Raw genomic sequence first — 27,796 nt, 5'->3', positions numbered from 1 at the left:
GCGGCAGAGCCGCCGGAAGTGAGGGCGGCGCGCCGGAAGTGAGGCAGCGCGCGGGAAGATGGCGGCGGCTGAGGCGGAGATGGCGGCGCGGGAGGAGCCGCCGGGAGAGGCGGCGGGAGAGACACCGGGAGAGAGACCGGGAGCGGGGCCCGGCCCGGAGCAGCCGCCGGCAGCGCTGGAGGAAGCGGCAGCGCTGGAAGAAGCGGGGCCCGCAGCGATGGCGGATCCCGGAGCGGGGCCGGGCCCGGCGCGGCCCGAGTTGTGCTTCGTGAGTGCGGGGCTGTCCCCTGGTGTCCCCTGGTGTCGCCTGGTGTCCCCTGGTGTCCCCTGGTGTCCCCTGCTGTCCCCTGCTGTCCCCTGGTGTCACCTGCTGTCCCCTGCTGTCCCCTCCTGTCCCCCTCTGTCTTTTTCTGTCCCTTTCTGTCGCCGCGTGTCCCCTCCAGTTCCCATCCCTGTCCCCTCCTGTCCCCTCCTGTCCCTTGCTGTCCCTTGCTGTCCCTTTTTGTCCCCTCCTGTCCCTTTCTGTCCCCGCGTGTCCCCTCCACTTCCCATCCCTGTCCCGAACTCTGTCCCTGTGTCCCCTCAGGAGGAGCCGGAGCTGTCCTCTGTCCCCTGAGAGTCCCCTCAGTGTCCCCAGTGTCCCCTCAGGAGGAAGAGGAGGAGAAGGAACTCCTCAGGAACCCGTTCTGGGTGTCCCCAATGTCCCCTCAGGAGGAAGAGGAGGAGGAGGAGCTCCTCAGGAACCCGTTCTGGGTGTCCCCAATGTCCCCAATGTCCTCTCAGGAGGAAGAGGAGGTCCAGCACGAGGAGGAACTCCTCAGGAACCCGTTCTGGGTGTCCCCAATGTCCCCAATGTCCCCTCAGGAGGAAGAGGAGGTCCAGCACGAGGAGGAACTCCTCAGGAACCCGTTCTGGGTGTCCCCAATGTCCCCTCAGGAGGAAGAGGAGGAGGAGGAACTCCTCAGGAACCCGTCCTGGGTGTCCCCAATGTCCCCAATGTCCCCTCAGGAGGAAGAGGAGGAGGAGGAGCTCCTCAGGAACCCGTTCTGGGTGTCCCCAATGTCCCCTCAGGAGGAAGAGGAGGAGGAGGAACTCCTCAGGAACCCGTCCTGGGTGTCCCCAATGTCCCCAATGTCCCCTCAGGAGGAAGAGGAGGAGGAGGAACTCCTCAGGAACCCGTTCTGGGTGTCCCCAATGTCCCCAATGTCCCCTCAGGAGGAAGAGGAGGTCCAGCACGAGGAGGAGCTCCTCAGGAAGCCGTTCTGGGTGTCCCCAGTGTCCTCTCAGGAGGAAGAGGAGGAGGAGGAACTCCTCAGGAACCCGTTCTGGGTGTCCCCAATGTCCCCTCAGGAGGAAGAGGAGGAGGAGGAACTCCTCAGGAACCCGTCCTGGGTGTCCCCAATGTCCCCAATGTCCCCTCAGGAGGAAGAGGAGGTCCAGCACGAGGAGGAGCTCCTCAGGAACCCGTTCTCCGTGCGGGGCTGGCTCCGCTATGCCCAGGCCCGGCAGCGCGGGCCCCGCGCCCGCCTCAACCAGATCTACGAGAGAGCCCTGAGGGAGCTGCCCGGCAGGTATGGGCACCTGGGGGGCACCTGAGGGGAGCTGGGGGGCACCTGAGGGCACCTGAGGGGAGCTGGGGGCACCTGAGGGGAGCTGGGGGCACCTGAGGGCACCTGAGGGGAGCTGGGGGCACCTGAGGGCACCTGAGGGGAGCTGGGGGCACCTGAGGGCACCTGAGGGGAGCTGGGGGCACCTGAGGGCACCTGAGGGGAGCTGGGGGCACCTGGGGGCACCTGGGGGGAGCTGGGGGGCACCTGAGGGGAGCTGGGGGGCACCTGTGGGACACCTGAAGCACCTGGGGGAAGCCAGGGGCACCTGGGGGACACCTGAGGGCACCTGGAGGGCACCTGGGTGGGGCTGGGGGTACCAGGGATACACCTGAGGGCACCTGGGGTACACCTGGGGGCATCTGGGGGGAGCTGGGGGCACCTGGGGGGCACCTGAGGGGAGCTGGGGGCACCTGAGGGCATCTGGGGTGCTTGGGGGTGGGGCTAGGTGGCTCAGGTGGCAGGAGCAACATGGGTGGCACAGGTGCCAGCTGTGCCAGCTGTGCCAGCTGTGCCCTCTCCCCAGCTACAAGCTGTGGTACCAGTACCTGTGCCAGGTGTCACAGGTGTGTCAGGGGTGTCAGGTGACACAGGTGCCAGCTGTGCCAGCTGTGCCCTCTCCCCAGCTACAAGCTGTGGTACCAGTACCTGTGCCAGGTTTCACAGGTGTGTCAGGGGTGTCAGGTGACCCAGGTGCCAGGTGTGCCAGGTGTGTTAGGAGTGTCGGGGGTGGCAGCTGTGCCAGCTGTGCCAGCTGTGCCAGCTGTGCCCTCTCCCCAGCTACAAGCTGTGGTACCAGTACCTGTGCCAGGTGTCACAGGGGTGCCAGGTGACCCTGGTGCCAGGTGTGCCAGGTGTGTTAGGAGTGTCGGGGGTGCCAGCTGTGCCAGCTGTGCCAGCTGTGCCCTCTCCCCAGCTACAAGCTGTGGTACCAGTACCTGTGCCAGGTGTCACAGGGGTGCCGGGTGACCCAGGTGCCAGGTGTGCCAGGTGTGTTAGGAGTGCCAGCTGTGCCAGCTGTGCCAGCTGTGCCAGCTGTGCCAGCTGTGCCCTCTCCCCAGCTACAAGCTGTGGTACCAGTACCTGCGGCAGGTGTCACAGGTGTGTCAGGGGTGTCAGGTGACACAGGTGCCAGCTGTGCCAGCTGTGCCCTCTCCCCAGCTACAAGCTGTGGTACCAGTACCTGCGGCAGCGGCGGGCACAGGTCAAAGGTCGCTGCCCCTCGGACCCGGCCTTCGAGGAGGCCAACGCCGTCCACGAGAGGGCGCTGGTGTTCATGCACAAGGTGAGAGGGGACACCTGGGGACATTGGGGACACCTGGGGACATTGGGGACATTGGGGACACCTGGGGACACCTGGGGACATTGGGGACAGCTGGGACATTGGGGACAGCTGGGACATTGGGGACATGGGGACAGATGGGGACACCTGGGGACACCTGGGGACACCTGGGGACATTGGGGACACCTGGGGACATGGGGGACATGGGGACACCTGGGACATTGGGGACACCTGGGGACATTGGGGACAGCTGGGGACACCTGGGGACATTGGGGACAGCTGGGGACACCTGGGGACACCTGGGGACATGGGGGACATGGGGACACCTGGGGACATGGGGACAGATGGGGACACCTGGGGACATTGGGGACACCTGGGGGACACCTGGGGACATGGGGACAGATGGGGACACCGGGGACAGCTGGGGACAGTTGGGACAGATGGGGAAACACCTGGGGACACCTGGGACATGGGGACACCTGGGGACACAGCTGGGGACATGGGTCCCCAATCTGCCCAATGTCCCCAATGTCCCCAATGTCCCCATTGTCCCCCATGTCCTCAGCTGTCCCTCCATGTCCCCATGTCCCCCATGTCCCCAATGTCCCCAATGTCCTCACTGTCCCCAGTGTCCCCAATCACCCCAGTGTCCCCAGTGTCCCCAGTGTCCCCAGTGTCCCCAATGTCCCAGTGTCCCCAGTGTCCCCAGTGTCCCCAGTGTCCCCAGTGTCCCCAATCCCCCCGATGTCCCCGATGTCCCCTCACTGTCCCCACGTCCCCTGTGCAGATGCCGCGGATCTGGCTGGATTACTGCCACTTCCTGTCCCCAATGTCCCCAGTGTCCCCAGTGTCCCCAGTGTCCCCAATGTCCCCAATGTCCCCAGTGTCCCCAGTGTCCCCAATGTCCCCCATGTCCCCAATGTCCCCAATCCCCCCGATGTCCCCTCACTGTCCCCACGTCCCCTGTCCAGATGCCGCGGATCTGGCTGGATTACTGCCACTTCCTGTCCCCAATGATGTCCCCACTGTCCCAAATGTCCCCAATGTCCCCAATCCCCCCAGTGTCCCCAATCCCCCAATGTCCCCAATGTCCCCCAATGTCCCCAACGTCCCCAGTGTCCCCATGTCCCCAATCCCCCCAATGTCCCCAATCCCCCCAATCCCCCCAATCTCCCCGATGTCCCCCCACTGTCCCCAATGTCCCCAATCCCCCCGGTGTCCCCTCACTGTCCCCACGTCCCCTGTGCAGATGCCGCGGATCTGGCTGGATTACTGCCACTTCCTGGCCGAGCAGGGCCGGGTGACGCGGACGCGCCGCGCCTTCGACCGGGCGCTGCGGGCGCTGCCCGTGACGCAGCACCGGCGCCTCTGGCCGCCCTACCTGAGCTTCGTGCGGCGGCACCCGCTGCCCGAGACCGCCGTGCGCGTCTTCCGCCGCTTCCTCAAGGTACCCGGGCACACCTGGGCACAGCTGGGCACACCTGGGCACGGCTGGGGGCACCTGGGTACAGCTGAGGGCACTTGGGGGCACGTGGGATACACCTGGGCACAAACACACACACACACAGCCGCTGCCCGAGACCGCCGTGCGCGTCTTCCACCGCTTCCTCAAGGTACCCGGGCACACCTGGGCACACCTGGGCACAGCTGGGCACACCTGGGCACACCTGGGATACACCTGGGTACTCACACACACACACACAGCCGCTGCCCGAGACCGCCGTGCGCGTCTTCCGCCGCTTCCTCAAGGTATGGCGCACACCTGGGCATGGCTGGGCACACCTGGGCACAGCTGGGCACACCTGGGGACACCTGGGCACACCTGGGTACTCACACGCACACACACAGACACACACACACACACAGCCGCTGCCCGAGACCGCCGTGTGTGTCTTCCACCGCTTCCTCAAGGTACCTGGGCACACCTGAGCACACCTGGGCACAGCTGGGCGCACCTGGGGGCAGAAGGGCACACCTGGGATACACCTGGGTACTCACACGCACACACACAGACACACACACACACACACAGCCGCTGCCCGAGACCGCCATGCGCGTCTTCTGCCGCTTCCTCAAGGTATGGCACACACCTGGGCACGGCTGGGCACACCTGGGCACAGCTGGGCACACCTGGGTACAGCTGAGGGCACTTGGGGGCACGTGGGATACACCTGGGCACAAACACACACACACAGCCGCTGCCCGAGACCGCCGTGCGCGTCTTCCGCCGCTTCCTCAAGGTACCCGGGCACACCTGGGCACAGCTGGGCACAGCTGGGGGCACCTGGGCTCACCTGGGGGCACCTGGGCACGCCTGGGCACGGCTGGGCACACCTGGGATACACCTGGGCACACCTGGGACACAGCTCTTACACACCTAGCACACACCTGGGCACTTCTGGGCACAGCTGGGCACTCCTGGGGCACACCTGGCACTGAAGTGACACAGGTGACGCTGAGATGACAGAGGTGACACAGGTGACATGCACGTGACTCACGCGTGTGCAGCTGTGTCCCGAGGAGGCCGAGCAGCGTGGGGGGGGTTCAGTGACACATGTAACACACATGACACACGCGTGTGCAGCTGTGTCCCGAGGAGGCCGAGCAGCGTGGGGGGGTTCAGTGACACACGTAACACACATGACACACGCGTGTGCAGCTGTGTCCCGAGGAGGCCGAGCGGTGCGGGGGGGTTCCAATGACACATGTAACACACGTGACACACGCGTGTGCAGCTGTGTCCCGAGGAGGCCGAGCAGCGCGGGGGGGTTCAATGACACACGTAACACACGTGACACACGCGTGTGCAGCTGTGTCCCGAGGAGGCCGAGCAGCGCGGGGGGGTTCAATGACACATGTAACACGCGTGACGCACGCGTGTGCAGCTGTGTCCCGAGGAGGCCGAGCAGCGCGGGGCGGGGTTCTGTGACACATGTAACACACATGACACACGCGTGTGCAGCTGTGTCCCGAGGAGGCCGAGCAGCGCGGGGGGGTTCAGTGACACACATGTAACACACATGATACACGCGTGTGCAGCTGTGTCCCGAGGAGGCCGAGCAGCGCAGGGGGGGGTTCAGTGACACACATGTAACACACATGACACACGCGTGTGCAGCTGTGTCCCGAGGAGGCCGAGCAGCATGGGGGGGGTTCTGTGACACACATGTAACACACGTGACGCACGCGTGTGCAGCTGTGTCCCGAGGAGGCCGAGCAGCGCGGGGGGGTTCAGTGACACATGTAACACGCGTGACACACGCGTGTGCAGCTGTGTCCCGAGGAGGCCGAGCGGTGCGGGGGGGCTCAGGTGACACATACGTGTTATACATGACACACGCGTGTGCAGCTGTGTCCCGAGGAGGCCGAGCAGCGCGGGGGGGTTCAATGACACATGTAACACGCGTGACACACGCGTGTGCAGCTGTGTCCCGAGGAGGCCGAGCAGTTCGTGGCGTACCTGCGCTCCGTCGGCCGCCTGGACGAGGCCGCCCAGCTCCTCGCCCGCCTGGTCAACGACGAGCGCTTCGTGTCCCGCCACGGCAAGTCCAACTACCAGGTGAGGGCACCTGGGACAGGTGAGGGCACCTGGGGACAGGGGAGGGCACATGGGGACAGGTGAGAGCACCTGGGGACAGGTGAGGGCACCTGGGGACAGGTGAGAGCACCTGGGGCACCTGGAGGGTACCTGGGCACAGGTGAGGGCACCTGGGGATAGGTAGGGGCACCTGGGGACAGGTGAGGGCACCTGGGGACAGGTGAGAGCACCTGGGGCACCTGGAGGGTACCTGGGCACAGGTGAGGGCACCTGGGGATAGGTAGGGGCACCTGGGGACAGGTGAGGGCACCTGGGGACAGGTGAGAGCACCTGGGGCACCTGGAGGGTACCTGGGGACAGGTGAGGGCACCTGGGGCACCCGGGGGCACCTGGGGGCACCTGGAGGGTACCTGGGGGCACCTGAGGACAGGTGAGGGCATCTGGGCACAGGTGAGGGCACCTGGGGGCACCTGGAGGGTACCTGGGGGCACCTGAGGACAGGTGAGGGCATCTGGGCACAGGTGACGGCACCTGGGGGCACCTGGGGGTACCTGGGGACAGGTGAGAGCACCTGGGGGCAGGTGAGAGCACCTGGGGGCACCTGGGGGTACCTGGGGACAGGTGAGGGCACCTGGGGGCAGGTGAGGGCACCTGGGGCACCTGGGAACCACCTGGAGGGTACCTGGGGATAGGTGAGGGCACCTGGAGGGTACCTGGGTACAGGTGAGAGCACCTGGGGACAGGTGAGGGCACCTGGAGGCACCTGAAGGTGGCCCAGGGCACCTGGGGACACCTGAGAAGGGCAGAGGGCACCTGGGGACAGGGGAGGGCACCTGGGACACCTGAGGAGGCACCTGGGCACAGGTGAGGGCACCTGGGAACCACCTGAGCGCACCTGAGGGGGGCACAGGGCACCCACGGACAGGTGAGGGCACCCTGGGGTGATTCGGGATGGATTTTGGGTGGATTTGGGGTGGATTTTGGGTGGATTTTGGGTGGATTTTGGGCGGTTTTGGGGTCTCTCACCCCGTTTTTCCCAGCTCTGGCAGGAGCTGTGCGAGCTGCTGTCCCAGCACCCCGGGGTGATTCGGGATGGATTTTGGGTGGATTTTGGGCAGTTTTGGGGTCTCTCACACCCATTTTTCCCAGCTCTGGCAGGAGCTGTGCGAGCTGCTGTCCCAGCACCCCGGGGTGATTCGGGATGGATTTTGGGTGGATTTTGGGTGGATTTTGGGTGGATTTTGGGCAGTTTTGGGGTCTCTAACCCCATTTTTTGGCAGCTCTGGCAGGAGCTGTGCGAGCTGCTGTCCCAGCACCCCGGGGTGATTCGGGATGGATTTTGGGTGGATTTTGGGTGGATTTTGGGTGGATTTTGGGTGGATTTTGGCCGGTTTTGGGGTCTCTCACCCCGTTTTTCCCAGCTCTGGCAGGAGCTGTGCGAGCTGCTGTCCCAGCACCCCGAGCGCGTGCGCTCGCTGGACGCCGGCGGGATCATCCGCGGGGGCCTGACGCGCTTCACGGACCAGCGGGGCCGGCTCTGGGGCGCCCTGGCCGACTGCTACGTGCGCTGCGGGCACCTGGAGAAGGTGACACACCTGGGCACGGCCGGGACTGACTGACACACCTGGGATTGACTGACACACCTGGGACAGACTGACTGACACACCTGGGCACGGCTGGGGGCACGGCTGGGACTGACTGACACACCTGAGCACAGCTGGGGGCACCTGGGCACACCTGGGACAGACAGACTGACACACCTGGGCACGGCTGGGACAGACTGACTGACACACCTGGACTGACTGATACAGCTGGGACGGACTGACTGACACACCTGGACTGACTGACACACCTGGGAGGGATTGACACCTGGGACAGACAGACTGACACACCTGGTCTGACTGACACACCTGGGCACACCTGGACTGAGTGACTGACACACCTGGGAGGGATTGACACCTGGGACAGACTGACTGACACACCTGGGACAGACTGACTGACACACCTGGGACTGACTGACACACCTGGACTGATTGACACACCTGGGACTGACTGACACACCTGGACTGACTGACACACCTGGGACAGACTGACTGACACACCTGGGCACTGCTGGGGGCACGGCTGGGACTGACTGACACACCTGGGCACAGCTGGGACTGACTGACACACCTGGGGACTGACTGATACAGCTGGGCACAGCTGGGGCACCTGGGACAGACTGACTGACACACCTGGACACACCTGGGACAGACTGACACACCTGGGACAGACTGACACACCTGGGACTGACTGACACACCTGGGCACAGCTGGGTGCACCTGGGGAGGGACTGACTGACACACCTGGACACACCTGGGACAGACTGACACACCTGGGACAGACTGACTGACAAACCTGGGCACACCTGGGAGGGACTGACACAGCTGGGACAGACTGACTGACACACCTGGGGACTGACTGACACACCTGGGACACAGCTGGGGGCACCTGGGACAGATTGACACACCTGGGCACACCTGGAACACAGCTCGGCACAGCTGGGACTGACTGACACACCTGGACTGACTGACACACCTGGACTGGGTTTATCCTGTTCCAGGCCCGGGATGTGTATGAAGAAGCCGTGCAGACGGTGCTGACCGTGCTGGTTAACCCGGTTAACCCGGTTTATCCCGTTCCAGGCCCGGGATGTGTATGAAGAAGCCGTGCAGACCGTGCTGACCGTGCTGGTTAACCCGGTTAAATTAACCCGGTTTATCCCGTTCCAGGCCCGGGATGTGTACGAGGAGGCCGTGCAGACCGTGCTGACCGTGCTGGTTAACCCGGTTAAATTAACCCGGTTTATCCCGTTCCAGGCCCGGGATGTGTATGAAGAAGCCGTGCAGACCGTGATGACCGTGCGGGATTTCACGCAGGTCTTCGACAGCTACGCGCGCTTCGAGGAGAGCGTCATCGCCGCGCTGCTCGACACGCAGGCCCAGCTCGGCCGCGGCCACGACGGTCAGGGGACCCCGAAATCGGGCAGGGGGACCCCGAAATCGGGCAGGGGGACCCCGAAAATGGGCAGGGGGACCCCGAAAATGGGGAGGGGACCCCGAAAATGGGCAGGGGACCCCAAAAATGGGCAGGGGGACCCTGAAAATGGGCAGGGGGACCCCGAAAATGGGCAGGGGACCCCGAAAATGGGGAGGGGACCCCGAAAATGGGCAGGGGGACCCCGAAAATGGGCAGGGGGACCCCGAAATCGGGCAGGGGACCCTGAAAATGGGCAGGGGACCCCAGAAATGGGCAGGGGGACCCTGAAAATGGGCAGGGGGACCCCGAAAATGGGCAGGGGGACCCCGAAAATGGGCAGGGGGACCCTGAAAATGGGCAGGGGACCCCAAAAATGGGCAGGGGGACCCCGAAATCGGGCAGGGGGATCCCGAAAATGGGCAGGGGGACCCCGAAAATGGGCAGGGGGACCCCGAAATCGGGCAGGGGGACCCCGAAATCGGGCAGGGGGACCCCGAAAATGGGCAGGGGGACCCCGAAATCAGGCAGGGGGACCCCGAAATGGGGAGGGGGACCCTGAAAATGGGCAGGGGGACCCCAAAAATGGGCAGGGGGACCCCGAAAATGGGCAGGGGGACCCCGAAATGGGGAGGGGACCCTGAAAATGGGGAGGGGGACCCTGAAAATGGGCAGGGGGACCCCAGAAATGGGCAGGGGGACCCCGAAAATGGGCAGGGGGACCCCGAAAATGGGCAGGGGGACCCCGAAATGGGGAGGGGGACCCTGAAAATGGGCAGGGGGACCCCGAAAATGGGCAGGGGACCCCGAAAATGGGCAGGGGGACCCTGAAAATGGGCAGGGGACCCCGAAATCGGGCAGGGGGACCCTGAAAATGGGCAGGGGGACCCCAGAAATGGGCAGGGGACCCCAGAAATGGGCAGGGCACCCCCGAAATGGGGAGGGGACCCCGAAAATGGGCAGGGGGACCCCGAAATCGGGCAGGGGGACCCCGAAAATGGGCAGAGGACCCCGAAAATGTGGAGGGGGATGCCAAAAATGGGGAGGGGACTCCGAAAATGGGGAGGGGGACCCCGAAAATTGGGAGAGATCCCAAAAATGGGCAGGGGACCCCGAAAATGGAGGGGGAACCCAAAAATGGGCAGGGGACCCCGAAAATGGGGAGAGATCCCAAAAATGGGCAGGGCACTGTCACCCCGTGTCACGCTGTGTCACCCCGTGTCACCCCGTGTCACCCTGTGACCCTGAGTGTCCCCTGTGTCACCCATGTCACCCTATGTCATCCTGTGTGTCCTGTGTCACTCGTGTCACCCTGTGTCACCCTGTTTGATCCCTGTGTCACCCTTGTCACCCTGTGTCACCCTGCGTCACCCGTGTCAGCCCTGGGTCACCCTGTGTGTCCTGTGTCACTCTTGTCACTCTTGTCACCGCGTCAGCCTGCGTCACCCTGTGTGACCCTGTGTGTCCCCTGTGTCGCCCTTGGCTCACCCGTGTGTTTTGTGTCACTTGTGTCACCCTGTGTGTCCTGTGTCACCCCGTGTGTCACCTGTGTCACCCGTGTGTCACCCGTGTCACTGTGTCACCCGTGTCCGTGTGTCCCCGCAGGGGAGGTGGAGCTGGAGCTGCGCCTGGCGCGCTTCGAGCGGCTGATGGCGCTGTGCCCGCGGTGTCACCCGTGTCACTGTGTGTCACCGTGTCCCTGTGTCACTGTGTGTCACCCCATGTGTCACCCGTGTCACCCCGTGTGTCACCCGTGTCACCGTGTCACCCGTGTCCGTGTGTCCCCGCAGGGGAGGTGGAGCTGGAGCTGCGCCTGGCGCGTTTCGAGCGGCTGATGGCGCGGCGGCCGCTGCTGCTCAACAGCGTCCTGCTGCGCCAGAACCCCCACAACGTGCACGAGTGGCACAAGCGCGTGGCCCTGCACCAGGGACAGCCCGACAAGGTCCGGGGACAGTGGGGACAGTGGGACAGTGGGGACAGTGGGGACAGTGGGGACACTGGGGACACGGGGGACACTGGGGACATTGGGGACACTGGGGACACTGGGGACACTGGGGACATTGGGGACATTGGGGACACTGGGAGCATTGGGGACACTGGGGACACTGGGGATACTGGGGACACTGGGGACATTGGGGACACTGGGGACATGGGGGACATTGGGGGACACTGGGGACACTGGGGACACGGGGGACATTGGGGACATTGGGGACATTGGGGACACTGGGGACACTGGGGACATTGGGGGACACTGGGGACAGGGACACTGGGGACACTGGGGACACTGGGGACATTGGGGACACTGGGGACACTGGGGACACTGGGACATTGGGGACACTGGGGACACTGGGGGGATTGGGGACACTGGGGGGATTGGGGACAGTGGGGACACTGGGGACACTGGGGACATTGGGGACATTGGGGACACTGGGGGACACTGGGGACATTGGGGACATTGGGGACACTGGGGACACTGGGGACATTGGGGACATTGGGGACACTGGGGGACACTGGGGACATTGGGGACATTGGGGACACTGGGGACATGGGGGACATTGGGGACACTGGGGACATTGGGGGACACTGGGGACATTGGGGACATTGGGGACACTGGGGACATTGGGGGACACTGGGGACACTGGGGACACTGGGGACATTGGGGACACTGGGGACATTGGGGACATTGGGGACATTGGGGACACTGGGGACACTGGGGACATTGGGGACACTGGGGACACTGGGGACAGTGGGGACGTGGCTGTTGGTGCCGGGTGCGCCCGGGGGTTGTGGCTGGGATGGTTTGGGGGGTTGGGTGGCGGCTGTGCTGTCCCCGTGTCCCTGTGTCCCCATGTCCCCAATGTCCTCCTGTGTCCCTGCTGTCCCTCTGTGCCGTGTCCCCTCTGTCCCCATGTCCCCCATGTCCCCAACGTCCCCAACATCCTCCACGTCTCCCCGATGTCCCCTCTGTCCCCTGTGTCCCCAATGTCCCCTCTGTCCCTCTGTCCCAATGTCCCTGATGTCCCCTTGTCCCTCTGTGCTGTGTCCCCTGTCCCCAGTGTTCCCTCTGTCCCCCTGTCCCTCTGTCCCATGTCCCCAGCGTCCCGTCTGTCCCCGTGTCCCCAACATCCCTATGTCCCCAGTGTCCCCAATGTCCCCTGATGTCCCCATGTCCCTCTGTGCCATGTCCCTCTGTCCCAGTGTCCCTGTGTCCCCTCTGTCCCTCTGTCCCGTGTCCTTGTGTCCCCATGTCCCTCTGTGCCATGTCCCCAACATTCCCCGATGTCCCCCGATGTCCCCTGATGTCCCCCGATGTCCCCCGATGTCCCCGATGTCCCCGTGTCCCCTGATGTCCCCTGATGTCCCCGAATTCCCCCGATGTCCCCGATGTCCCCGATGTCCCCGTGTCCCCTGATGTCCCCGTGTCCCCCGATGTCCCCTGATGTCCCCGAATTCCCCCGATGTCCCCGATGTCCCTGATGTCCCCGTGTCCCCGATGTCCCCCGATGTCCCCCGATGTCCCCTGATGTCCCCCGATGTCCCCTGATGTCCCCTGATGTCCCCAACATCCCCCGATGTCCCCGTGTCCCCTGATGTCCCCTGATGTCCCCGATGTCCCCCGATGTCCCCCGATGTCCCCGTGTCCCCCGATGTCCCCGTGTCCCCTGATGTCCCCTGATGTCCCCGAATTCCCCCGATGTCCCTGATGTCCCCAACATCCCCCGATGTCCCCGATGTCCCTGATGTCCCCGTGTCCCCGATGTCCCCGTGTCCCCCAATGTCCCCCGATGTCCCCATGTCCCCCAATGTCCCCCGATGTCCCTGATGTCCCCGTGTCCCCGATGTCCCCGTGTCCCCTGATGTCCCTGATGTCCCCCAATGTCCCCGATGTCCCTGATGTCCCCGTGTCCCCGTCCCAGATCATCCAGACCTTCACGGAGGCCGTGCGCACGGTGGATCCCCAGCGCGCCACCGGCCGCCCCCACGAGCTCTGGGTGGCCTTCGCCCGCTTCTACGAGGACAACGGGCAGCTGGACGACGTGAGGGGCACCCCGAAACTGGGCACCCCGAAACTGGGCACCCTGAAACTGGGGCACCCCGAAACCCTGGGGGGCACCCCGAAACTGGGACACCCCGAAACTGGGGCACCCCGAAACCTGGGGTGCACCCCGAAACTGGGGCACCCCGAAACTGGGCACCCTGAAACTGGGGCACCCCGAAACTGGGACACCCCGAAACTGGGCACCCCGAAACTGGGCACCCCGAAACTGGGACACCCCGAAACCCTGAGGGACGCCCCAAAACCGGGGCACCCCGAAACTGGGACACCCTGAAACCCTGGGGGGCACCTGAAACCCTGAGGGGCACTCCGAAACTGGGACACCCCGAAACTGGGGCACCCCAAAACCCTGAGGGGCACCTGAAACCCTGAGGGGCACCCCGAAACCCGCGGGACACCCCGAAACCCTGCGGGGCACCCCGAAACCCGGGGGGACACCCTGAAACCCTGAGGGACACCCCGAAACTGGGACACCCCGAAACCCGGGACACCCCGAAACTGGGACACCCCGAAACCCGGGGGGCACCCCGAAACTGGGGCACCCCGAAACTGGGGCACCCCGAAACCCTGGGGAGCACCCCGAAACCCGGGCAACCCGAAACTGGGGCACCCCGAAACCTGGGCACCCCGAAACCCTGAGGGACACCCTGAAACCGGGGCACCCCGAAACTGGGGCACCCCGAAAACCTGAGGGGCACCCCGAAACCTGGGGGACACCCCGAAACCCTGAGGGGCACCTCGAAACTGGGGCACCCCGAAACTGGGGCACCCCAAAACCCTGAGGGGCACCTGAAACCCTGAGGGGCACCCCAAAACCCGGGGGGGCACCCTGAAACCCGGGCACCCCGAAACAGGGCCACCCCGAAACCCTGAGGGGCACCCCGAAACCTGGGGGACACCCCGAAACCCTGCGGGGCACCCCGAAACCCTGGGGGCACCCTGAAACCCGGGGGGCACCCCGAAACCCGGGGGGCACCCCGAAACAGGGACACCCCAAAACTGGGGCACCCCGAAACCCTGGGGGACACCCTGAAACCCTGAGGGGCGCTCCGAAACCCTGGGGGGCACCCCGAAACCCGGGACACCCCAAAACTGGGGCACCCCGAAACCCAGGGGGCACCCCAAAACCCTGAGGGGCACCCCGAAACTGGGGCACCCTGAAACCCTGAGGGACACCCCATAACCATGAGGGACACCCCGAAACTGGGGCACCCCGAAACCGGGACACCCCAAAACCTGCAGGCACTGCAAACCTGCCTGGGATACCGAAACCTGTCTGGGCCCCCAAAACCTGTCCCAGTGTCCCCGGTGTCACCAACTGTCCCCAACATCCCCAATGTCCCCTCAGTGTCCCCAGTGTCCCCAGTGTCCCCAATGTCCCCAATGTCACCAACTGTCCCCAACTGTCCCCAATGTCCCCTCAGTGTCCCCAGTGTCCCCCAATGTCCCCAGTGTCCCCAGTGTCCCCAGTGTCCCGTGTCCCCAATGCTCCCAGTGTCCCCAATGTCACCAACTGTCCCCAACTGTCCCCAGTGTCCCCAATCCCCCCAATGTCCCCAGTGTCCCCAATGTCCCCCCAGTGTCCCCAATGTCCCCAGTGTCCCCAATGTCCCCGATGTCCCCAATGTCCCCAATGTCCCCAGTGTCCCAGTGTCCCCAGTGTCCCAATCCCTGCAGTGTCCCAATGTCCCCAGTGTCCCCAGTGTCCCCAGTGTCCCCGATGTCCCCAGTGTCCCCAGTGTCCCCAGTGTCCCCAGTGTCCCCAGTGTCCCCGATGTCCCCAGTGTCCCAGTGTCCCCACTGTCCCCAGTGTCCCCAATGTCCCCAATGTCCCCAGTGTCCCAATCCCCCCAATGTCCCCGATGTCCCCGATGTCCCCAATGTCCCCAGTGTCCCCAGTGTCCCCAGTGTCCCCAGTGATGTCCCCTGTGTCCCCAGGCCCGCTCCATCCTGTCCCGTGCCACGCGGGTTCGGTTCCGCCGCGTGGAGGATCTGGCGGCGATCTGGTGCGAGTTCGGGGAGCTGGAGCTGCGCCACCAGCGGCACCAGGAGGCGCTGAGCGTGCTGCGGGTGAGGGGGCACCCCAAAAACGGGACCCCAAAAACGGGACCCCAAAATGGGACCCCAAAAATGGGCACCACAAAATGGGGCCCCGAAATGGGACCCCAAAAATGGGACCGCAAAAATGGGCACCCCAAAAACGGGATCCCAGATGGGACCCCAAAAACGGGACACCGAAACGGGACCCCAAAAATGGGCACCACAAAATGGGGCCCCGAAATGGGACCCCAAAAATGGGACCCCGAAACGGGACCCCAAAAACGGGACCCCAAAAACGGGACCCCGAAACGGGACACCCCAAAAACGGGATCCCAAAAACGGGACCCTGAAATGGGACCCCAAAATGGGCATCACAAAATGGGGCCCCGAAATGGTACCCCAAAAACAGGACCCTGAAACGGGACCCCAAAAACGGGGCCCCAAAAATGGGACCCCAGACGGGACCCCAAAAACGGGACCCTGAAACGGGACACCCCAAAAACGGGACCCCAAAATGGGCACCACAAAATGGGACCCCAAAAATGGAACCCTGATATGGGAACCCAAAAATGGGACCCCGTCCCCACTCCTGTTTTCCCCCGTTTTCCCCATTCCCACTCCCATTTTTCCCCGTTTTCCCCGTTCCCACTCCCGTTTTTTCCCGTTTTCCCCGTTCCCACTCCCGTTTTTCCCCGTTTTTTCCCGTTTTCCCCATTCCCACTCCCGTTTTTCCCCGTTTTTCCCGTTTTCCCGCGGTTTCTCCCCAGAGAGCCACGGCGCTGCCGGCGCGCCGGGCCGAGTTCTTCGACAGCTCGGAGCCGGTGCAGAACCGGCTCTACAAATCCCTGCGCGTCTGGGCCATGCTGGCCGACCTGGAGGAGAGCCTGGGCACCTTCCAGGTGGGCACTGGGCACACCTGGGCACACCTGGGCACACCTGGGGCACACCTGGGTGGCATGGACACCTTCCTGGTGGGCACTGGGCACATCTGGGCACACCTGGGCACACCTGGGGGGCACGGACACCTTCCTGGTGGGCACCGGGCACATCTGGGCACACCTGGGCACACCTGGGGGGCACGGACACCTTCCTGGTGGGCACTGGGCACACCTGGGTACACCTGGGCACACCTGGGTACACCTGGGCACACCTGGGGGACATGGACACCTTCCTGGTGGGCACCAGGCCCACCGGGGTACACCTGGGGCACACCTGGGGGGCATGGGCACACCTGGGCACAGCTGGGGACAGCGCTGTGTCCCTGTGCCCGGGGTGTGCTGGACCTGCCTGTGACCCTGCTGTCCCCCTGTCCCTGTGTCCCCTGTCCGTGTCCCCATGTGCTCATCCTTGTGTCCCTGTCCCCTTGTCCCTGTCCCCCATGTCCCTGTCCCTCTCCCTGTCCCCATCCCATGTCCCCGTGTCCCCTGTCCCGTGTCCCCATGTCCCCATCCCGTGTCCCCATCCCCATGTCCCTGTCCCCCATCCCATGTCCCCATCCCGTGTCCCCGTCCCGTGTCCCCATGTCCCCTTGTTCCCCATCCCCCTGTCCCCATCCCTGTCCCATGTCCCCATCCATGTCCCCTGTCCCCGTGTCCCCATCCTGTGTCCCCATCTCGTGTCCCATGTCCCTATCCCGTATCCCATGTCCCCGTGTTCCTGTGTCCCATGTCCCCATCCCATGTCCCCTGTCCCCTGTCCCCATCCCGTGTCCCCATCCCATGTCCCCATGTCCCCATGCCCTGTCCCCATCCCCGTGTCCCATGTCCCCATCCATGTCCCCATCCCGTGTCCCTTGTCCCCATGTTCCCATCCCATGTCTCCATGTCCCCATGGCCTGTCCCCCTGTCCCCTGTCCCCATGCCCTGTCCCCATGCCCTGTCCCCATCCTGTGTCCCATGTCCCGTGTCCCGTGTCCCCATCCTGTGTCCCGTGTCCCGTGTCCCGTGTCCCCATCCCGTGTCCGTGTCCGTGTCCGTGTCCCGTGTCTGTGTCCGTGTCCGTGTCCGTGTCGGTGTCCCGCAGTCGACGCGGGCGGTGTACGAGCGCATCCTGGACCTGCGCATCGCCACGCCCCAGATCGTCATCAACTACGCGCTGCTGCTGGAGGAGCACGGCCGCTTCGAGGACAGCTTCAAGGTGACACGGGATGGGGACAGGGGACACTGGGGACAGCTTCAAGGTGACACGGGATGGGGACAGGGGACACTGGGGACAGCTTCAAGGTGACACGGGACAGGGGACAGGGGACACTGGGGACAGCTTCAAGGTGACACGGGATGGGGACAGGGGGACACTGGGGACAGCTTCAAGGTGACACGGGGCCTGGGGACAGGGACACTGGAGACAGATGGGGACACAGGGGGACAGTTGGGGACAGCTGGGACACTGTGGGGACAGTGCAGCACAGGGCTGGGGTCACCCAGAGAGGTTGGGGACATCCAGAGGGGTGTTGGGGACACCCAGACGGGTTGGGGACATCCAGAGAGGGGTTGGGGACAGCCAGAGGGGTTGGGGACACCCCAGGAGGGTGTTGGGGACACCCCAGTCACCCTGTGGCTCACATGGGTGTCCCCGTGGGTGCACATGAGCGGTGTCCTGCTGTCCCGGTGGTGGCACTGTGTCCCCATGCCAATGTCCCCAGTGTCCCCAGTGTCCCCAGTCCCCCCACTGTCCCCCAATCCCCCCAGTGTCCCCAGTGTCCCCAACACCCCAGTGTCCCCACTGTCCCCAATGTCCCCAGTGTCCCCAATATCCCCAAATGTCCCCAGTGTCCCCAGTCCCCCCAATGTCCTCAATCCCTGCAATGTCCCCACTGTCCCCAGTGTCCCCAAAGTGTCCCCAATGTCCCCAATGTCCCCAGTGTCCCCAGTCCCCCCAATGTCCCCAGTGTCCCCAATGTCCCCAATGTCCCCAATGTCCCCACTGTCCCCACTGTCCCCAGTGTCCCCAATGTCCCCAGTGTCCCCAATCCCCCCAGTGTCCCCAATGTCCCCAATCCCCCCAGTGTCCCCAGTCCCCCCAATGTCCCCAGTGTCCCCAGTGTCCCCAATCCCCCCAGTATCCCCAGTGTCCCCAGTGTCCCCAATGTCCCCGTGTCCCGCAGGCCTACGAGCGTGGCATCGCGCTGTTCCGCTGGCCGCACGTCGGGGACCTGTGGCTCACGTACCTCTCCAAGTTCGTGGCTCGTTACGGCGGCCGGAAGCTGGAGCGGGCCCGGGACCTCTTCGAGCAGGCGCTGGACGGGTGTCCCCCACAGCACGCCAAGAGTAGGGACAGGGACATGGGGACATGGGGACATGGGGACACTGGGGACATTGGAGACACGGGGGATATTGGGACATTGGGGACACTGGGGATTTTGCGGGGACACTGGGGACATTGGGGACATTGGGGACACTGGGGACATTGGGGACATTGGGGACAGTGGGGACATTGGGGACATGGGGGACATTGGGGGGGCATTTGGGACATTGGGGACATTGGGGACATGGGGACACTGGGGATTTTGGGGGGACATTGGGGACACGGGATGGGGGGACACTGGGGACATTGGGGGCACTGGGGGGATTGGGGACATTGGGGACACTGGGGACAATGGGGACATTGGGGACATTGGGGGGATTGGGGACACTGGGGACAGTGGGGACACTGGGGACATTGGGGACATTGGGGACATTGGGGGGATTGGGGACACTGGGGACATTGGGGACACTGGGGACATTGGGGACACTGGGGGGACACTGGGGACATTGGGGACACTGGGGACATTGGGGGATTGGGGACATTGGTGGCATTGGGGACATGGCAGGTAGAGGGGAGCGGGGGGTGCCAGGACAGGTGTCCCTGTCTCTGTCCCCTCACTGTCCCCATGTGTCCCCTCCCTGTCCCTCCATGTCCCCGTGTCTCCTTGTCTCCCCCCCATGTCCCCATGTGTCTCCCCATGTCCCCGTGTGTCTCCCCTGTGTCCCCTGCATGTCCCCTTGTCCCCTCACTGTCCCTGTCCATGTCCCCTCCGTGTCCCCTTGTGTCCTCTCCTTGTCCTTGTGTGTCCCCCCATGTTCCTGTGTGTCCCCCCCGTGTCCCCACATGTCCCCATATCTGTCGTCATGTCTCCCCTGTGTCCCCATGTCCCCTGTCCCCATGTCCATGTCCCCGTGTCCCCCACATGTCCCCTCATGTCCCCATGTCCTCCCATGTCCCTGTGTCCCCCCGTGTCCCTCACCTCTCTGTGTCTTCACATGTCCCCGTGTCCCCCCATGTCCTCCCATGTCCCTGTGTCCCCTCCATGTCCCCACATGTCCCCATGTCCCTCACGTGCCGTGTCCTCCCGTGTCCCCGTGTCCCCCCGCGTATCCCCGTGTCCCTCACATCCCCATGTCCCCGTGTCCCTCACATGCCATGTCCTCCCGCATGTCCCCGTGTCCCTCACGTCCCCATGTCCTCCTGTGTGTCCCCGTGTCCCTCACGTGCCGTGTCCCCCCGTGTCCCGTGTCCCCCCCCGTGTCCTGTGTCCTCCCGTGTCCCCGTGTCCCCGTGTCCCTCACGTCCCCATGTCCTCCTGTGTGTCCCCGTGTCCCTCACGTGCCGTGTCCCCCCGTGTCCCGTGTCCCCCCCCGTGTCCTGTGTCCTCCCGTGTCCCCGTGTCCCCGTGTCCCTCACATCCCCATGTCTCCGTGTCCCTCACGTCTCTGTGTCCCCCCGTGTCCCCGTGTCCCCCCATGTGTCCCCGTGTGCCCCCGCGTGTCCCCGTGTCCCTCACGTGCCGTGTCCCCCCGTGTCCCGTGTCCCCCCGCATGTCCCCGTGTCCCCCCGTGTCCCGTGTCCCCCCCCGTGTCCCGTGTCCCCCCGTGTCCCGTGTCCCGTGTCCTCCTGTGTCCCCGTGTCCCCGTGTCCCTCACATCCCCATGTCTCCGTGTCCCTCACGTGCTGTGTCCCCCCGTGTCCCCGTGTGTCCCCCCGTGTCCCGTGTCCCCCCGTGTCCCGTGTCCCGTGTCCCGTGTCCCCGTGCCCGCAGCCATCTTCCTGCTGTACGCGCGGCTGGAGGAGCGCTTCGGGCTGGCGCGCCGGGCCATGGCGGTGTACGAGCGCGGCACGCGGGCGGTGCCGCCAGCGCAGCAGGCCGACATGTTCCACATCTACATCCGCCGCGCCGCCGAGCTCTTCGGCGTCACCCACACGCGCCCCATCTACCAGAGAGCCATCGAGGTGGGCACCTGGGCACACCTGGGGCACCTGGGGCACCTGGGCACACCTGGCACACCTGGGGGCACCTGGCACACCTGGGCACACCTGGGGGCACCTGGGCACACCTGGGGCCATGGGGGTACCTGGGGACTGGGCACACCTGGGGGCCTGGGGGCACTGAGGGGTCACCCACATGCGCCCCATCTACCAGAGAGCCATCGAGGTGGGCACCTGGGCACACCTGGGGGCACCTGGCACACCTGGGCGCACCTGGGCACACCTGGCACACCTGGGGGGCCTGGAACACCTGGGGGCTGGGCACACCTCGGGCACTGAGGGGTCACCCACATGCGCCCCATCTACCAGAGAGCCATCGAGGTGGGCACACCTGGCACACCTGGGGGCACCTGGGGCACCTGGGGCACCTGGGCACACCTGGGGGCTGGGCACCCTGGGGCTATGGGGCACTGAGGGGTACCCAGAGCTCTTCGGCGTCGCCCACACGCACCCCATCTACCAGAGAGCCATCGAGGTGGGCACCTGGGGGCACCTGGCACACCTGGGCGCACCTGGGCACACCTGGGGGCCTGGGGGCACTGAGGGGTCACCCACATGCGCCCCATCTACCAGAGAACCATCGAGGTGGGCACCTGGGCACACCTGGCACACCTGGGCACACCTGGCACACCTGGCACACCTGGGCACACCTGGGACACATCTGGACCACCTGGGGGCACTCTGGGGCTGGGCACAGCTGCCCACACCTGGGGGGCTGGGGACACTGAGATGGGGACAGGTGGGCACTGGGAGACACGGGTGGCACAGGTGGGCACAGGTGGCAGAGGTGGCACAGGTGGGCATAGCTGGGCACAGGTGCCCCAGGTGTCACTGGTGGGTACAGGTGTCCCGGGTGTTCCAGGTGGGCACAGGTGGCACAGGCGTCTCAGGTGGGCACAGGTGTCCTGGGTGGGCACAGGTGGCACAGGTGTCCCTGGTGGGCCCAGGTGGGTACAGGTGTCCCAGGTGTCCTGGGTGGGCACAGGTGGGCCCAGGTGTTACAGGTGGGCCCAGGTGACACAGGCGTCTCAGGTGGGCACAGGCATCCTGGGTGGGCACAGGTGGGCACAGGTGGGCCCAGGTGGCACAGGTGTCCTGGGTGGGCACAGGTGTCCCAGGTGTTACAGGTGGGCCCAGGTGACACAGGCATCTCAGGTGGGCCCAGGTGGCACAGGTGTCCTGGGTGGGCACAGCTGGGCTCAGGTGGGCCCAGGTGGCACAGGTGTCCTGGGTGGGCACAGCTGGGCACAGCGGGGCCCAGGTGGCACAGGTGTCCTGGGTGGGCACAGGCGTCCTGGGTGTTCCAGGTGGGCACAGGTGACACAGGCGTCTCAGGTGGGCACAGGCATCCTGGGTGGGCACAGGTGGGCACAGGTGGGCCCAGGTGGCACAGGTGTCCCGGGTGGGCACAGCTGGGCACAGCGGGGCCCAGGTGGCACAGGTGTCCTGGGTGGGCACAGGTGGGCCCAGGTGGCACAGGTGTCCTGGGTGGGCACAGGTGGGCACAGGTGTCCCAGCTGTCCCGGGTGGGCACAGGTGTCCCGCATGGGCACAGGTGTCCCGGGTGGGCACAGGTGGGCCCAGGTGGCACAGGCATCCCGGGTGGGCACAGATGTCCCAGGTGGGCACAGCTGGGCACAGGTGGGCCCAGGTGGCACAGGCGTCCCGGGTGGGCCCAGCTGTGCCCAGGTGTGCCAGCTGTGCCAGGTGTGGCAGGCGTGGCAGCGTCCCGGCCGCCCGCGGCAGGTGCTGGGCGACGAGGCGGCGCGGGAGCTGTGCCTGCGCTTCGCCGACATGGAGTGCAAGCTGGGCGAGGTGGATCGGGCACGCGCCATCTACACCTACTGCTCCCAGATCTGCGACCCGCGGGTGAGCGGGCACGGGGCTGGGGGACTGGGGGGACTGGGGAGACTGGGAGGGACTGGGGGGGACTGGGGGGACTGGGAGGGACTGGGATGGAACTGGGGGGGACTGGGAGGGACTGGGAGGGACTGGGATGGGACTGGGGGGACTGGGGGGGATTGGGAGGGATTGGGAGGGACTGGGGGGACTGGGGGGAACTGGGAGGGACTGGGAGGGGAGTGGGAGGGAACTGGGAGGGACTGGGGGGGATTGGGAGGGATTGGGAGGGACTGGGGGGACTGGTGGGACTGGGGGGAACTGGGAGGGACTGGGAGGGGATTGGGATGGGATTGGGGGGACTGGGATGGGATTGGGGGGACTGGGATGGGATTGGGAGGGGACTGGGAGGGAACTGGGGGGACTGGGGGGGACTTGGGGGGACTGGGATGGGATTGGGAGGGACTGGGATGGGATTGGGGGGGATTGGGAGGGACTGGGAGGGACTGGGATGGACTGGGAGGGACTGGGGGGCACTGGGGGGACTGGGAGGGACTGGGAGGGACTGGGGGGGACTGGGATGGGATTGGGAGGGACTGGGAGGGGACTGGGAGGGAACTGGGGGGGACTGGGATGGACTGGGATGGACTGGGGGACACTGGCGGCACCCTCTGCTCCCAGATCTGCGACCCACGGGTGAGGTGGCACCCGGCCAGGAGTGTCCCCAGGCTGTCCCTGACAGTGTCCCTGCATTGTCCCCATGTCCCTGATGATGTCCCCATGTCCATGTCCCAGATCACAGGCAGCTTCTGGCAGACGTGGAAGGAGTTTGAGATGTGACAGTGTCCCCATGTCCCTCATGATGTCCCCATGTCCCTGTTCCCATATCACGGGCAGCTTCTGGCAGACATGGAAGGAGTTTGAGATATGACAGTGTCCCCGTGTCCCCGTGTCCCCGTGTTCCCAGATCACAGGCAGCTTCTGGCAGACGTGGAAGGAGTTTGAGATGTGACCCTGTCCCCATGTCCCTCATGATGTCCCCATGTCCCAGATCACGGGCAGCTTCTGGCAGACGTGGAAGGAGTTTGAGATGTGACCCTGTCCCCATGTCCCCATGTCCCTGATGATGTCCCCATGTCCATGTCCCAGATCACGGTCAGCTTCTGGCAGACGTGGAAGGAGTTTGAGATGTGACCTTGTCCCCGTGTCCCTGTGTCCCTCATGATGTCCCCATGTCCATGTCCCAGATCACGGGCAGCTTCTGGCAGACGTGGAAGGAGTTTGAGATGTGACCCTGTCCCCGTGTCCCTCATGATGTCCCCATGTCCCCAGATCACAGGCAGCTTCTGGCAGACGTGGAAGGAGTTTGAGATCCGCCACGGCAACGAGGACACCATCCGGGAGATGCTGCGCATCAAGCGCAGCGTCCAGGCCACCTACAACACCCAGGTGAACTTCATGGCCTCGCAGATGCTCAAAGTGTCCGGCAGCGCCACCGGAACGGGTACGGCACCGGGACCCGGGCACGGGGGGCACGGGGGGTACGGGCGTGGCACCGGGGGCACGGGTACGGCACCGGGCATGGGGGCACGGGGAGCGTGGGGGGGTCCCGGATGTCCCGGGGGGTCCTGGGGGGTCCCTGGAGGTGTCCCAGGGGGTCCATGGGGGGTCCTGGATGTCCCGGGGGGTCCTGGGGGATCCCTGGAGGTGTCCCAGGGGGCCCATGGGGGGTCCTGGATGTCCTGGGGGTCCTGGGGGGTCCCGGGGCATCCATGGGGGGGTCCTGGGGGGTCCCTGGGGGATACCCAGGGGGTCCATGGGGGGGATCCATGGGGGTCCATGGTGGTCCATGGGGGGGTCCTGGGGGATCCCTGGAGGGTCCATGGGGGTCCTGGGGGTCCCAGGGGATCCCCAGGGGATCCATGGGGTGTCCATGGGGGCTTCATGGGGGGGTCCCTGGGACCCCAGGGGTTCCATGGGGGGGTCCATGGGGGTCACAGAGTGCCATGGGGAGACCCAAGCTACCATGCGGGATCCTGGGGGATCCCTGGGGGGGTCCATGGGGGTGCTCCAGGGGGTCCCTGGGGGTGCCCCGGGGGTCCTGGTGCCCACACTGACGGTGCTGTGGGCAGTGTCGGACCTGGAACTGGGGGGTCCATGGGGGTTCCCTGGGGGTGGCCTGGGGGGGGTCCCGGGGGGTCCCAGGGGTGCCCGGGGGTCCCGGTGCCCACGCTGACCCCGGGGGGTCCCTGGGGTGGGTCCCGGTGCCCACGCTGATCCTGGGGGGTCCCGGGGGGTCCCTGGGGTGGGTCCCGGTGCCCACGCTGACCCTGGGGGGTCCCTGGGGTGCCTGGGGGTGCCCGGGGGTCCTGGTGCCCACGCTGACCCTGGGGGGTCCCTGGGGTGCCGGGGGTCCCGGCGCCCACGCTGACGGTGCTGTGGGCAGTGTCGGACCTGGCGCTGGGGGGTCCCGGGGGGTCCCGGGGGTCCCTGGGGTGCCGGGGGTCCCGGCGCCCACGCTGACGGGGCTGTGGGCAGTGTCGGACCTGGCACCGGGGGGTCCCGGGGGGTCCCGGGGGGTCCCGGGGGGTCCCTGGGGTGCCCGGGGTGCCGGTGCCCACGCTGACGGTGCTGTGGGCAGTGTCAGACCTGGCGCCGGGGGGTCCCGGGGGGTCCCGGGGGTCCCGGGGTGCCCGGGGTGCCGGCGCCCATGCTGACGGTGCTGTGGGCAGTGTCAGACCTGGCGCCGGGGGGTCCCGGGGGGTCCCGGGGGTCCCGGGGTGCCCGGGGGGTCCCTGGGGTGCCGGCGCCCACGCTGACGGGGCTGTGGGCAGTGTCGGACCTGGCGCCGGGGCAGAGCGGGCTGGACGAGATGAAGCTGCTGGAGCAGCGCGCCGAGGCGCTGGCGGCCGAGGCCCAGCGGGACGCGCCGCGCCCGCCCCAGCGCCTGCTCTTCGTCAGGTGAGCCCGCGGCGCCGGCCCTGGCACGCACACCCAACCCTGGCACGGCCCTGGCACGCCCCTGACACGCACACCCAACCCTGGCACACCCCTGGCACGCCCACCCAACCCTGGCACGGCCCTGGCACACCCAATGAACCCTGACACGCCCCTGACACACCCCTGACACACCCACGGAACCCTGACACGCCCACCCAACCCTGACACGCCCCTGGCACGCCCAATGAACCCTGGCACGCCCCTGACACACCCACAGAACCCTGACACGCCCACAGAACCCTGGCACGCCCCTGACACACCCACAGAACCCTGACACGCCCACGGAACCCTGACACGCCCCTGACACGCCCACGGAACCCTGACACGCCCCTGACACGCCCACCCAACCCTGACACGCCCCTGACACGCCCAATGAACCCTGACACGCCCCTGGCACGCCCACGGAACCCTGACACACCCACCCAACTGTGCCACTCCCACCTGTGCCACACCCACCTGACTCTGCCACGCCCACCTGGCACTGCCACACCCACCTGTGCCACGCCCACCCACCTGTGTTACACCCACCTAACCGTGCCACGGCCACCTGACACTGCCACGCCCATTCACCTGTGCCATGCCCACCTAAAACATGCCACGCCCACCCGTCACTCCCACCTAACAGTGCCACGCCCACCTAAACCTGCCACGCCCACCCACCTGTGCCACGCCCACCTGACCCTGTCACACCCACCTGGCACTGCCACGCCCACCCAAATGTGCCACGCCCACCTAAACCTGCCACACCCACCTAAGTGCCACACCCACCTGACCCTGCCACGCCCACCCAAACATGCCACGCCCACCCAACTGTGCCACACCCACCCGATGCTGCCACGCCCACTGCCACACCCACGGCCTCCCCCAGCTCCCCTGTGGGTGCAGAGTTTGGGCTCTCGGTGCCATTTTGGGTCTCTGGGTGCCGTTTTTGGGGTCCCCCTGGGTTCCAATGGGTTTTGGGGTCCCAATCCTGATTTTGGGGTCTCCCCTGCCAACAGGTTTTGGGGATACCTGGTGCCAACTCGGGGTCCCCAGGTGCCGATTTTGGGGTGCCCCGGGGTCGTGATGGATTCTGGGGGCTCTGGGTGTCAATTCTGGGGTGCCCCTGGGTAAAAACGGGTTTTGGGGTCCTGATGTCAATTTTGGGGTCCCGGTGCCGATTTTGGGGTGTCCCGAGGTCGCGATGGACTTTGGGAGCTCTGGGTGCTGATTTTGGGGTCCCCCCGGGTTCTGATGGATTTTGGGGTCCTGATGCCGATTTTGGGGTTCTAGTGCTGATTTTGGGGTGCCCCGGGGTCGTGATGCATTTTGGGGTGCCCCGGGGTCGTGATGGATTTTGGGGTGCCGGTGCCGGTTTTGGGGTTCTAGTGCCGGTTTTGGGGTGCCCCGGGGGGTCGCGATGGATTTTGGGGTGCCGGTGCCGATTTTGGGGTGCCCCGGGGGGGTCGCGATGGATTTTGGGGTGCCGGTGCCGGTTTTGGGGTGCCCCGGGGGGTCGCGATGGGTTTTGGGGTGCCGGTGCCGGTTTTGGGGCGCCCCGGGGGATCGCGATGGATTTTGGGGTGCCGGTGCCGGTTTTGGGGCGCCCCGGGGGGTCCGCGATGGATTTTGGGGTGCCGGTGCCGGTTTTGGGGCGCCCCCGGTGCTGACGTGGGGTCGGGGCAGGGCCGAGGCCCCCCCGGGGGCTGAGCCCCCCCTGTCCCTGCAGGGGAACCCCGAGGAGATCGAGCTGGACGAGGAGGGGGAGGAGCCCGACGGTACCGGGGGAGGGGCTGGGGAGGGGGAGGGGCTGGGGAGAGGGGGTGGGGAGAAGGGGGAGGGGTGGGGGAAGGGGGAGGGGCTAGGGGGAGGGGCTGGGGGAGGGGCACAGAGGGAGGGGGAGGGGCCCGATTGTATCGGGGGAGGGGCTGGGGGGAGGGGCCTGACAATACCGTGGGGGGGAGGGACAGTGAGATTTTTTTGGGGGGGAGGGGTCCTGGGCGCGGCCCTGGTGGGGGATGGGTGAGCGCCCCTCCCCCACCCTGACCCTCCCCTCCCCTCCCCTCCCCTCCCCCAGAGGTGCAGCTGGAGCAGCGCCAGGTCCCGGCCTCGGTTTTTGGGGGGCTCAAGGACGACTGAGACCCCCGGGGGCGCCCCTCCCCCCCCAAATAAAAACCCCCTTTGGACACGGCCCGGCT

At 65.9% G+C, this 27,796-nt stretch overlaps 1 protein-coding gene across 4 annotated transcripts; it reads left to right on the top strand.

The window, feature by feature from the left end:
- The first annotated feature begins 15 nt into the window (after positions 1–15).
- On the top strand, positions 16–27,789 carry XAB2 (XPA binding protein 2). Of its 4 annotated transcripts, none has more exons than XM_085563153.1 (19): positions 18–268; positions 1,423–1,571; positions 2,769–2,892; positions 4,139–4,336; positions 6,314–6,448; positions 7,468–8,013; positions 9,286–9,430; positions 11,233–11,384; positions 13,360–13,479; positions 15,438–15,569; positions 16,307–16,438; positions 17,562–17,675; positions 18,643–18,805; positions 20,554–20,744; positions 22,527–22,649; positions 23,952–24,123; positions 25,454–25,580; positions 27,285–27,376; positions 27,676–27,789. In XM_085563153.1, exons 1-19 carry the CDS (start codon positions 59–61, stop codon positions 27,735–27,737), a joined length of 3,087 nt encoding a protein of 1,028 aa, XP_085419279.1. In that variant the 5' UTR covers positions 18–58; the 3' UTR covers positions 27,738–27,789. The 4 variants fall into 4 exon arrangements, with proteins under 4 accessions (XP_085419281.1, XP_085419282.1, XP_085419279.1 ...); XM_085563154.1 differs by having other exon boundaries at positions 20–268; positions 7,849–8,013; XM_085563155.1 differs by lacking the exons at positions 23,952–24,123; positions 25,454–25,580; positions 27,285–27,376; positions 27,676–27,789 and adding an exon at positions 23,671–23,755 and having other exon boundaries at positions 16–268.
- Positions 27,790–27,796: the final 7 nt, after the last annotated feature.

This window comes from Lonchura striata, chromosome 30 (genome assembly GCF_050655825.1).
Source record: "Lonchura striata isolate lonStrDom1 chromosome 30, ASM5065582v1, whole genome shotgun sequence".
Classification (NCBI taxonomy): Eukaryota; Metazoa; Chordata; class Aves; order Passeriformes; family Estrildidae; genus Lonchura; species Lonchura striata.
This window is presented reverse-complemented; position numbering and strand designations above follow the sequence as displayed.

What these genes read in the sequence shown, in the direction of transcription:
- XAB2 (XM_085563153.1), top strand. Translation starts at nt 59, where the DNA reads ATGGCGGCGGCTGAGGCGGAGATGGCGGCGCGGGAGGAGCCGCCGGGA. An exon ending in ACAACGGGCAGCTGGACGAC is followed by an intron (nt 13,480 to 15,437) that starts GTGAGGGGCACC and finishes CTGTGTCCCCAG; the next exon opens with GCCCGCTCCATCCTGTCCCG. An exon ending in CGGCAGCGCCACCGGAACGG is followed by an intron (nt 24,124 to 25,453) that starts GTACGGCACCGG and finishes GGCTGTGGGCAG; the next exon opens with TGTCGGACCTGGCGCCGGGG.